The 12,432-nt window shown below is 39.8% G+C and overlaps 1 protein-coding gene across 1 annotated transcript in view; it reads left to right on the top strand.

Annotated features, from left to right (window-relative positions):
- Positions 1 to 216: 216 nt before the first annotated feature.
- Positions 217 to 12,432, top strand: part of LOC121812901 (sodium/hydrogen exchanger 9B2-like) — a gene marked incomplete at its 3' end in the record, with an annotated part of 20,068 nt that continues 7,852 nt past the window's right edge. The window contains exons 1-6 of the mRNA XM_042216094.1: positions 217 to 293; positions 983 to 1,076; positions 1,163 to 1,269; positions 1,353 to 1,502; positions 1,638 to 1,746; positions 1,937 to 2,077. Coding sequence (XP_042072028.1) covers positions 255 to 293; positions 983 to 1,076; positions 1,163 to 1,269; positions 1,353 to 1,502; positions 1,638 to 1,746; positions 1,937 to 2,077 — 640 coding nt within the window. The remainder of the gene's footprint in view (positions 294 to 982; positions 1,077 to 1,162; positions 1,270 to 1,352; positions 1,503 to 1,637; positions 1,747 to 1,936; positions 2,078 to 12,432) is intronic.

The raw sequence follows: 12,432 nt of genomic DNA, 5'->3' as shown, positions 1-12,432 counted from the left end.
TGTTCTCCATTCTTTAAGCACCGGTTTGAGCACCGGTTTGAGCACCGTTTAAGCACCGGCACCGTTTCAAAAGTACCGGTTTGGCACCGGTATCGGATAAAACCTAAACGATACCCATCCCTAGACACACACACAGAGCCATTTCTTTCTGTATGACTAGATTCAAAGTAAAGCGACACTCATTGTGCCTATGATATTTGTGTTTGTGCAGTTTTGTACTGGCTGCCGTTTCTCCAGCAGTTGTTGTTCCTTCAATGCTGCTCCTGCAGAGAGAAGGATATGGAGTGGAGAAGGTAAATTATCACCCGTTACTATCATCACTACATTTGACTGATGAAAGGTTCATCCAGCCACAAGGGGCAGCGTATGGGTGGAAAAACAGATGAGCCTGAGATGAGTCTATAGACATGACACATCATCTGTGTAGGCTTATGCAGAGCAAGTATAAAATAAAAATAACAGCAGAACCACCTGCAGGACTGTAAACATTACATAACAATTGACACCATTAATAAAATCAATATAGGGGCCTCTACAGATCCTCGAGCTCCATCAACACATTCTCAGTGATTGCTAAGCTTCCTAATCATGCTCTACCCCATTTACAAGAACCCACAGTGACCTCTAGGAGACCCACAGTGGTCCTTAATACCTCATACAAAGTCACTAAAGCCAGCTTAAGCAACACTTGAACCTTTGATAGGATACTGATTAAGTAGCAATACTCTTCTAAAAGAGTTGTACACCTTATTAGTTTTCACAACAACCCCAATACCTATAATACACCACTAGAATCCCTTCAGCTATTTCTCAAAGCGTTTAATCACTTCAAGTCTATTTAAAGGAAGGGAAAGCATCACCAAAAAGATCTAGGGCTCCTCCAGTAAAGCTCCTCAAACCCAAGAGCTTCCATGGGAGTCAAGAAAGATCAAGCCTTCTGCTCTAATATGAATCTTTAATGTCACTGTGTGTTGTTCTTCAGGGAATCCCCACCCTCCTGATGGCTGCTGGAAGCTTTGATGATATTCTTGCCATAACAGGATTCTCTACTTGTTTGGGAATCGCCTTCTCTACAGGTCAGACAAAATGTTTCTGTCCTGTGCTGTTCATTATGGTTTGTGTTTTTTCTAGTCTACATGGTCTCGTTGTGTTTGTCCTGCAGGTTCTACATGGATGAACATACTGAAGGGTCTGCTGGAGGTGGTGGGAGGCATCGTAGCTGGTATGATCCTGGGCATGTTCTTGTACTGCTTCCCCAGCAATGACCAGGTCTGACATTTTTATATTAATATGATTTTTCCTTTTTTAATTGTTCATAAAATGTGTCTTTAATATCTTCTGTCTGATCGCAGGAGGATCTGGTATTGAGGAGGACCCTCATGTTGCTGGGTCTGTCCATATTTTCAGTCTTCTTCAGTCATGTTATAGGTTTTGCTGGAGCTGGAGGTCTCTGTACACTGGTGCTGGCTTTCCTGGCTGCACTGGGCTGGAAGACTGAAAAGGTATCATATATCAGGATCACTTTAACCTGCATCCTGCCCCTTGGATTTTGTCATGTTTACCCTAAATCAACATGTCTTTTAATGGCTGGCACCATGGAATGTGGTTAATCCAGGTATCTCTAACTTCGCAATCAGGCACCAGTAGCAGAAATGGTGGGCCGGTCATGGGATGTATTTCAGCCACTTCTCTTTGGTCTGATTGGAGCTGAGATCACGATTAAAGCACTCAGCCCAAGCACTGTGGGTAAGAACATTATATTACCAGTATATTTCAGTTAGACTTTGCTCCATTTGTTTCTAGATTTTGTTCTCAGTTACTAGGAGCCCAGTGGGCCCAGTAATCAAAGAGCTTTAACCTGCAGAGCAAAACATTTCATGGCTTGAGGAAATTTAAGATACTGGTTTCCTCTTTGTTGTTGTGTCTATGCCCTTAGGTCTGGGTATGGCCTGCATTCTTATTGGTCTGGTGATCCGTCTACTTGTCACCTTCCTGTTGGTTCATTATGGAGGATTCAACTTAAAAGAGAAGCTCTTCATTTCTGTGGCCTGGCTGCCTAAAGCTACTGTGCAGGTCTGTGAGTGTGTAATCCTGATATTAGACTGCTAGAAGATATTCATTTTTCGGAAGGGAATAGATCCTATTAGAAAGGAAAGCTGACAATGAAAAGCAAGTGTTTAGAACAGATAATAACAGGAATCAATAAACGTCTGAATGCTGGTGTGGAAGAGCCACAGTCAGATAAAGAACTCCTATCAGAAAAGACAACACCGCTAACTGGACCTACCACTGTGTGACTACCAATCTTCAGGCACTTCTTGAAAATGCAGCTCCTCTTTGTCTGTATGGCAAAATAAATGTTTACAATTTTGAAACTTTGGCTTACATTTTCCATGCTTTGCTAGAAGAAAGCTAGGGTCTGATATTGTGGCCAGGGCTATGTACCTACTTACTTGGGGTTTGTTTTGCTGTGGTGGATTTGAACTACTCTTTGATTGATGGATTGACAAAGAAATTAGACACAAGCATGTTTGCCCTCCTCTTATTACTTGGTGGTTCTCTGGTTCTTTCACCACCAACAGGAAAAAACTGCAGTCTGTACAGGGAGTGCAGAATTATTAGGCAAGTTGTATTTTTGAGGAATAATTTTATTATTGAACAACAACCATGTTCTCAATGAACCCAAAAAACTCATTAATATCAAAGCTGAATGTTTTTGGAAGTAGTTTTTAGTTTGTTTTTAGTTTTAGCTATTTTAGGGGGATATCTGTGTGTGCAGGTGACTATTACTGTGCATAATTATTAGGCAACTTAACAAAAAACAAATATATACCCATTTCAATTATTTATTTTTACCAGTGAAACCAATATAACATCTCCACATTCACAAATATACATTTCTGACATTCAAAAACAAAACAAAAACAAATCAGCGACCAATATAGCCACCTTTCTTTGCAAGGACACTCAAAAGCCTGCCATCCATGGATTCTGTCAGTGTTTTGATCTGTTCACCATCAACATTGCGTGCAGCAGCAACCACAGCCTCCCAGACACTGTTCAGAGAGGTGTACTGTTTTCCCTCCTTGTAAATCTCACATTTGATGATGGACCACAGGTTCTCAATGGGGTTCAGATCAGGTGAACAAGGAGGCCATGTCATTAGTTTTTCTTCTTTTATACACTTTCTTGCCAGCCACGCTGTGGAGTACTTGGACGCGTGTGATGGAGCATTGTCCTGCATGAAAATCATGTTTTTCTTGAAGGATGCAGACTTCTTCCTGTACCACTGCTTGAAGAAGGTGTCTTCCAGAAACTGGCAGTAGGACTGGGAGTTGAGCTTGACTCCATCCTCAACCCGAAAAGGCCCCACAAGCTCATCTTTGATGATACCAGCCCAAACCAGTACTCCACCTCCACCTTGCTGGCGTCTGAGTCGGACTGGAGCTCTCTGCCCTTTACCAATCCAGCCACGGGCCCATCCATCTGGCCCATCAAGACTCACTCTCATTTCATCAGTCCATAAAACCTTAGAAAAACCAGTCTTGAGATATTTCTTGGCCCAGTCTTGACGTTTCAGCTTGTGTGTCTTGTTCAGTGGTGGTCGTCTTTCAGCCTTTCTTACCTTGGCCATGTCTCTGAGTATTGCACACCTTGTGCTTTTGGGCACTCCAGTGATGTTGCAGCTCTGAAATATGGCCAAACTGGTGGCAAGTGGCATCTTGGCAGCTGCACGCTTGACTTTTCTCAGTTCATGGGCAGTTATTTTGCGCCTTGGTTTTTCCACACGCTTCTTGCGACCCTGTTGACTATTTTGAATGAAACGCTTGATTGTTCGATGATCGCGCTTCAGAAGCTTTGCAATTTTGAGACTGCTGCATCCCTCTGCAAGATATCTCACTATTTTTGACTTTTCTGAGCCTGTCAAGTCCTTCTTTTGACCCATTTTGCCAAAGGAAAGGACGTTGCCTAATAATTATGCACACCTGATATAGGGTGTTGATGTCATTAGACCACACCCCTTCTCATTACAGAGATGCACATCACCTAATATGCTTAATTGGTAGTAGGCTTTCGAGCCTATACAGCTTGGAGTAAGACAACATGCATGAAGAGGATGATGTGGACAAAATACTCATTTGCCTAATAATTCTGCACTCCCTGTATAGTGCTTTGTTGCCATCTGACCCAACCAGTCACGACAGATGCCTGCCCCTCCCTAAACCTGGTGCTACCAGAGATTTCTTCTCTTGAAAAGGGACTTTTTCCTTCCCACTGTCACCAAAGTGCTTGCTTGTTGGGAGTTTCTCTGTATTATTGGAAGGGTTTTACCTGACAATATTAAATGCCTTGAGGTGACTGTTGTTGTGATTTGGAGCTACATAAATAAAATTGGATTGAATTAAATAAATAACAATATAATGACTATAGACTATGTATAAAAGACATACACACCGCCTGGGTTTGAAGAGTGAAGCCAGTGTCAAATAGCATTCTTTCCAATACCAAAGGAGCCATCCTTTGGTATTGGAAAGAATTTCAAGATAAGCTAATAAAGCAGTGCTTGCTTTAGTCGTGACTGTATGAGTGTGCATCAACACCAAGATAATGACAGACAAAAAGCTCAGCTCTGAGCTTTAACCCAGGAGTCCAGAATCTAATAGTTGATGCTACGTCCTTTTCTATACAGTTTACTTCAGCGATACAGCTTTCAGCTGGCATATGAAAGATGTGACCCTGGTACACATTTTCCCTGCTAACAACATATTGAACTGTCATTGTCAGCATGCTGCCTGTTTAGCTCAAAGCACAAAACACAGTCTTACTGAACCAGACTGATGGCTTTAGACTCCAGACATTTAGGAGGATTTAACTTAAGCACCTTACAGTGAAATTGAGTGTGTGTATTCGAATACTGTACCTTCAGTACTCTATTTACTCTCTGCTTCTGCGTTTGCTGATATTACATACTGAGGTGAGATTTTCCTCCATAAGCCCCCCGAAGTTTTGTTTAATGTCACGGCACAGTTTCCTTATGTTCTTTTATTCCAGTGTTGTTTGCTGTTTGCTGCATGTGTTTGTGTGTGTTTGCGTGAGTTTTAGCGAACGTTAGAAAAAAAGAAAAAGTAAAAAAACAAGATCTTCAACTTTAATCATTGTTATCGTCCAAACAATAATGATTGTGGCTCTCTCCCTTCCCTCCCAGCAAAATGAATTGTTTTCTTTTTCTGACTTTGATGAATGAATAGGTTATACCACACAGGATGTTTGTAAAGAAAACAAGCAGACTAAATCTGAATACATCTCTGCCTGCGGCTGGACTTCCAGAGGTCAATTCAGGACTAAGCTCTGCATGTTCAAAAAGCAAGATAAGTCCCTCTTTGGCTTGATTTCTAGTTGAAACCAAAGGGGGAAATTAGCATTTTATTTTCCTGGACTAAATATGGCAAAAAGTCGACTCTTGCAGAAAGAAAGGGAGATGACCAGAATACAAATTTGGCAGCTGGCACTACAGCATGTCTCTCCTAATCTACGGAGCCAAAGGGATTACAGGGGAGCAATGTCCCAGCATTTTAACCTGACATATTCACAGACTGCTCCACTCAGTCTATCTGTCTGACACACTCTTTCTCTCCTTCTCTGACCGTAGGCGACACCTCATTCCTCATTTCTCATGCGGAGTGGATAGAGACAGACAGACTACCTAACTGGCAGGAAGAGACAGACTAAGCTAGCAGCTACAACTCTCTGAATACAGTGAGTCCAATGATGACAACACATTTTTATCATAGTCACACAATGTTCTTGGAGTTTTACACATAATATCCCTGAAAAGGACCTCGGGGCAAAAAACAGAAATTGCTACCATCCTCTTTCCAAACTCTATTAGTATTGTGGACCTTCAGAGTCTTACTCTTCATAACCATAAATCCCCCCTAGAAGGACAAATATTGAAAAAGGAATAGCTTTAGGCAATTGCTTAAACACTGAGGTTGCTGGTCTGAAACACTGAAATACAGTTTCTGTCACTGTACCTCATGAGAGTCCACAATGTTACAAGTACATATGGTAGTTTGGATCACAGGAAGGTAGCGTCTCAAGCGCTCAAATACATTTTACTGAAGCAAATTTGCAAACGCTTTAGTATTTTGTATCACACAGATCCCATGCTCAGAAATGTTTTGGTTATTATCAAATGGTACAGACACTCTGACTTGTGCTTTGCATGCTAACAACAAGTGCACTCTTCCCTTTAATCTACATGCATTTAAGTGAGACTTAAATGCAAAAAATTACCATCTATAATTGTGGGTGATTCTGCTGGATTTATCAAGGTTCATGCAATTTGCAAGGGTCAGTTTCATTTGGGAAACGCTCTGCCTTCAAAGTAGATGGTGATTTGCACACTTACATTATATTAAAGCAAGGCTCTAATAAGGAAGAGTGAACATTTTATTTCAATTTGTTCCACAGAAATGCCAGTGTCAGAAAATTACACTCACAATCTGTGATCTTAGCATACTGAAAAGGAACATAAACAAGCATACAAGTTGCTCATTACAGTCAATTTTAAATGCTGCTTTGATAAAACATTTAGTCTTTTCATTCTCTTAGGTGTTGTATCATTTCTACTGCAACCATTATGTTTTCACATAAACTGCCTCTCTTGCTAAATTATAAATTATACATTTTAGTTGTGTAATTAAATGACTAAATTATTCTATTGCAACTAGTTTTGGATATATTTTTCTTTGTGCTGATATCTATTCTACCAAGGGATGCTTGGTACACTAAATACCACATATTATATACAAAGATGTCTAAGTCACTGTTCCTGTCAGATATACTGCTATCAAAGGTCAACCCTAACATTTTATTTTCTCATTTATAATATTAATCTTGGCCTAAATGTGGTGGTATTGAAAACAAAGCTGCTGCACATTGAGCGCTATCTTTACAAAAGTTTCCAATTTCAATCGCTCCTACCTGACATTGATCATTTACTTCTTTATGTCATTATGAATCTTGCTGACTTAGATCAGCGGTCCCCAACCCCCGGGGCCTGGACCGGTGCCGGTCTGTGAGTCGTTTGGTACCGAGCCCGAGAGTTGAGGCTCGGGTGTGAAATTATGGTTTTCAGGGTTTTTATGTTTTTTATTTTTTATCTTTTTATTAACTCTTTCCTGGGTCTTTTCCCGTGTGTTATGAATAAATCTTCTTTTTTTGGTACCAGTACTGGTTTTGTTTTGTTGTATTTATCCGCGACACCTTAAAGGCCGGTCTGTGAAAATATTATCGGACATAAATGGTCCGTGGCGCAAAAAAGGTTGGAGACCGCTGTCTTAGATGATTATAATTTAGCATTTTACTTTTAAAGAATTTTTATGAATCCTTGGTAACACTACAGTACGACATAGCCACAATGAAAAAATGCCAACTGGCACATTCTTATATTATCTGAGCATTACTCAGTGAAATAATGGCCCATTCACACTGGCCCATATGGTCGGCCACCCCTCAACTGTGTATTTGTCAGCTATCGAGTGACAACTGCTAGGTGAAATCGATCATAAAGAGATACACTATGCTGCATGAAAGAAGAAAACTATGGGTAACCACGGCAATCTACTAGAGCAAGGTTTTTGTGCCGCAGCTTTTGCTGAGCAACCTCGAGCAACCACTTACCAACTGCTGTGAAACACACATTTTTCACTAGTGACCAGAAGTTGCCTATAGGTTGCTGACCTACTCTAGGGCTGTATGGGTTAGGGGAAGACCAAACAACATGTCATTAAATTAATGCAAAAGTGAAACATAAAGCTGTACAGGATCAGTGATGTCCATTATTTTGGCCCTGTATAAAAACAATACAGCTAGATGATAACAACAGCAAATAACAGCAGGAAGGGCACACAGCAGTAGCATCCATCCAAATCACAAGGCAAAACAATGAGTTTAAAGCCAGGAGTCTCTACAGGCCACACAGACACACACACGGCCTAATCAAGGGGCAAAAGTGTTCAGATGAGATCAAGCATGACAATGATTTGAACTTATGAAATGTGACTTTAGTTGTTTAGTTATATAAGTGGTCACACGTGTTTGGAGGGGCTGATGAAACATTGATTTCTTTTCATATGAGATCAGAGTAAAAACGTTCAGCTGCAATGCAGTAACTGATCACCGTGAAATTAGGCTAATATTAGTGCAATTAGTGACCCATCATATAATATAAACTTACACAGTATTTAGACAGATACTGCTCAATTAGATTAGAAGGAAACAAAGTAAAAGTAAACAAACCAGAGAAATATAAATCTTATATACCTGCTGGATTTTCTGGAGGTGACAACTACAAATCAAATGCAACATCTCATTGAAATGAGTCTGAACTCTCACCCCTGAGGAAATCATTGAAGATTAGTGTCACGCAGTAACCAAGTCACGACTGTTTGGGATCACTGATAACATCTCCAAGAAAATCCCCCACCAGCCACTTCTCCTGGCATGCAAAAGGATTTCTCTGCGATATTGACACAGAAGCACACTTGTCTTTGTGACTGCATGCAAGAGACTATAAGATTGTTTTCTTTCTGATTTCTCTTACGGCAAACAACCATGGCAGGTATGTGAAGCCAACATCAACATGATGAAAGAAAACTGAGGAACTATGCTGGCATGCAGATATCAACACTGCTCGGCACTTTCACAGAAGAATTTTGCACGTTTAGTATTAATTATTCTGGCTTATGAAAGGTTTGTTATTGCCATCGACAATATGTCACATGAATCAATATCAGTCATTTACTGGACATGTACCTGGTGCATGCAAACTTAAGGATGAAGTCTGTGCATGTGGGTATAGTTTGCTGCTAAACTAATGATGACTGTGTGCACATGCGGGCTTCCCTTGGCAACATTTAGTTCATTTAAGGAGACAAGAAACATGTCCAGTTGCCAGCAGTCAGTCCTCTCACACTCATATTTCCCTTCATTCAGCTGCCATAAAAGGCGGCCAAAGCCATCTGCCACCAAGTACCATGCCATGCCCAGGTAGGGCAGAATTGGTGCAGTTATCATTTATTTCCAGGCTGTGAGAAATCATATGTTCTGAATAGGGGTTGTGACATTTCTAAGCAAAATGGAAGTCCTGGAGCTGTCTTCTGCATGGATGTTGTGTTATCAGGCAGGAGCCCATGTATTACATTTAAAAGACTTCTTAAACCAACCTGGGTTCACTGGTGCTGAAGGTCTTTATGTTTTTTCTCTTTATGATATGTTGTTGCACGACACTGATGATCTCACATTATACAAGGTAAATTATACACTGCTTTCAGCCGGCTGAATGGACCTTGGTATTTTATTGGTATCATTTTCTGCACCTCTGACTCTAATCAATGAATGAGGTTTCCAGTGTGAAAAAAGAGGATTTTTTCAGATGGCTCATTTTGTTGTCAGGTTTATTACTGTATCTGGTATGAGAATATGAACTGGGATGCAGGATTGTGGATAAAACACTAGAGAAAATAGAAAATAAGATAAAAAAAATCGATCATAGGCAGTACAGAATGTGCTCATCCTGTGGTTTTAAGGAGTTAAAATGAAGCTATTAGTCATTTGATAAAAAAATTAATTAGCAAAAAAATCACATTCAGAAGTCATGTTGTAACTTATTTAAAATACATCACAGAAAAATCACAATATCACCAAACCACAAGGAACCCTGAAAGACTATTTCAACCAGAATCCAATATAGTGTTAGCTTTGCAAAAAGGAAAGCCAATATTATGAGATTAGTTTTGGCAAAAAGGTAAAAGGAAATTAAAGCCAGTGAAGAAGAACAAGCAGATATATAGTACTGAATGAATAATAGCTGACCAAAGAGGAAAAACTATAAGACACTGTGCATATTATGTGTTGTGTGGCTGGTATTTTATGAGCGTGCATATTTTATTTTTCAACTGCCCAAAATACAGCTTGAAATGAGTTACGATGTAGGTCAGCTAACATAAGATACCCAGTGATCCAGTGCTTTAACACAAACGGGCAATCTGTAACATGCATCACACAGAAAAGATTTTTCTCAATTAAAGTATTCATAGTGGAGACATGGGACAAACTTATTTGTAATATAGTCAGAGCAATTATAGTCATTATTACAAATAAAACGAACAGTTTCCTAGGCTTTTTTTTCCTAGGCAAAAATTGAGATGCGAGTCCATGTGAGTGTGTTTTCATTAGGGAAGACACACTCCCACACTACACACTTGCATATAAGCTAACAAAACAGCTGAGCAGGCAGATGTCCAGACAGCTGTGAACACAAAAACAGTTTTAACAACTCTTTCTTTCAAACCAAGCCAGCCTTGAGACTCTCCATTAAAGTCTTTAGAAAGTGAATCGTTAATAATTGGCTTCAGGTTAGTCTTCCTATTTATAAGTGATCTAAATTTCCTTGTAAGTCCTGCCAATAAACAAGTGCTCCTCAAAGTTCAGTTTTCAAAATGCACATAATTCCACTTGGCTGGAAAATGGGCCATTTCCCCAACCGCCTGAGCTTACCTTTGAGTGAGCCAATTTGCCAGTTTCAATTATTAAAGGCAGCACCTGTCTCTTTTCAAATTTCAGTGGCTCAGATCACTGTGCGAACGGCACTGCAGAGACAAAAAATCTATGCTGCGTGCACATTTTAAAGTAAAGTCGCTGGAATGAAATAAGATGTTGGTGTGATACGGGATTCAGAGGGGAGTGACGCAAACCTCATGCGCCATGAAATACACTCATCACCAGCCCTTCTCTGTCCCTTTGCCTTACTAAACTGTTTTCAGTAATTGGCTTTTTCTTGGCATGAAGTTGTCCAATCTAAATGGTAATTTGGAAGGCCCGCCTCTTGTCAGTGGCAATGCTTGTTTACTGGAGGACAGCTAATACGAAAATTAGAGTTGTAATGAGAAGGCAGGGATCTGTCTTACTGTCAGGAGACAATGCATTTCAAAACTGACAATCTGGTCTGGAGCACTTCATGTGATAAACCACACACAGCCTAAGGCACCGCAGCTGTAATCCAAGACAGATATCCCAACTAAACTAAAATATCTACTCATTTTTCATTTTATCAGTGAAGTGCAGTCAGTGCCGTCTACACGTTTACCTGAATTTTCCTTAAGCGCTTTTGGTGTTAGTCCACACTCCAAACATGTGCAAAGCAGTTTTACTGAAGTCTCCAAAGCGTCCAGGAGTATAAATTTCCATTGTCTTTGTATTAGCTCTGATGGATGCGACCTGTCCGAGACGGTTCCCTGCCTCGCTCCAAACAGATGCTGGGATAAAAATGAGTCCTCCTTAAATTTAAATCAAAACTAATGGAGTGAAGCGTGGCAATAAATCTATGCACTGGACTAAAAATGAGCATAGACAAAAAGATTTCCTTTCAAATCATGTTATTTTCATGCAACATCCTAGTGTTTAATTTATACCTTATGTAGCTTTAATGCATTCATTACAGTGATTTTAATAAACTGCCAATTAGGGCAACTTGAATATATACCTGCATATACAGCAGGTCAAATGTCTCTGTTGAGAAAATCCATAGCAGATCATCCTTAAAATTTTCAAAGGCACAGACATCTGAGAACATAATCTTCAATCATCTCATTTCCTTCGTTATTTCTGGTTTCACAACCTTGCAAGGTCTACATTTTTTTAATCTTTACCTTAAGAAGTATATTTAAGGATGGAAATCTGGAAAGAAAGAAAAAAGTCCAAAAAGGGAGGTGCATGCTTTGTAGTGTATTATGCTGCTGTAGGTTATTTTTCTGGTCAATTTAAGAACTAATTCTGTGAGTAAATGGCACTTTAATAATGCTCCAAAGCCTGAAAACGCACTAATGGAGTTGCATATGACCAGAAGGGCAAATAATTTGCACAAAATTGTTGTAGCAGGTACTTAATCTGCCACCATCAGAATTGAATTTAATGCAGCCACTGGTACTGTAGCTTAGTGGTTTTACTTAAGGCATTTATGAGGCTGCATCATGTGCCAGAAACGCCACTTCAGAAAAGTTAGGTTTTGTAAGATCCTCACTATTGTTGGCTTCCCTCATAACAATCAAGTTTACAGAGCTATCCAAATGCAACATCTGTGCGTGTTTTTAACAAAGACAAGTTGTTTCAAAATCCCCATTTTATCTGAAAGATATCATTGGATCGTTTTTGGATATGCACAAGTTTGTTTGGCTACAGTTACACAACCTGGTGGTTTAATTAACAAAAACCTGAGTGAGTCAACATGTGCCATTAGGCTGAGTTCTGGTGCAGCACTTTTCAGTTCAGAGGTTGTCTTGATGACTTCAAATAGCTGTAAATATTTATTTGAAGTTATTTCATAGAGTCAAGATTCTGTGAATAGCAGATATTAGTGATAACAGACAC

This window comes from Haplochromis burtoni, unplaced genomic scaffold (genome assembly GCF_018398535.1).
Source record: "Haplochromis burtoni strain Fernald_Lab_line unplaced genomic scaffold, NCSU_Asbu1 Contig_921, whole genome shotgun sequence".
In the NCBI taxonomy this organism is placed as follows: domain Eukaryota; kingdom Metazoa; phylum Chordata; class Actinopteri; order Cichliformes; family Cichlidae; genus Haplochromis; species Haplochromis burtoni.
This window is presented reverse-complemented; position numbering and strand designations above follow the sequence as displayed.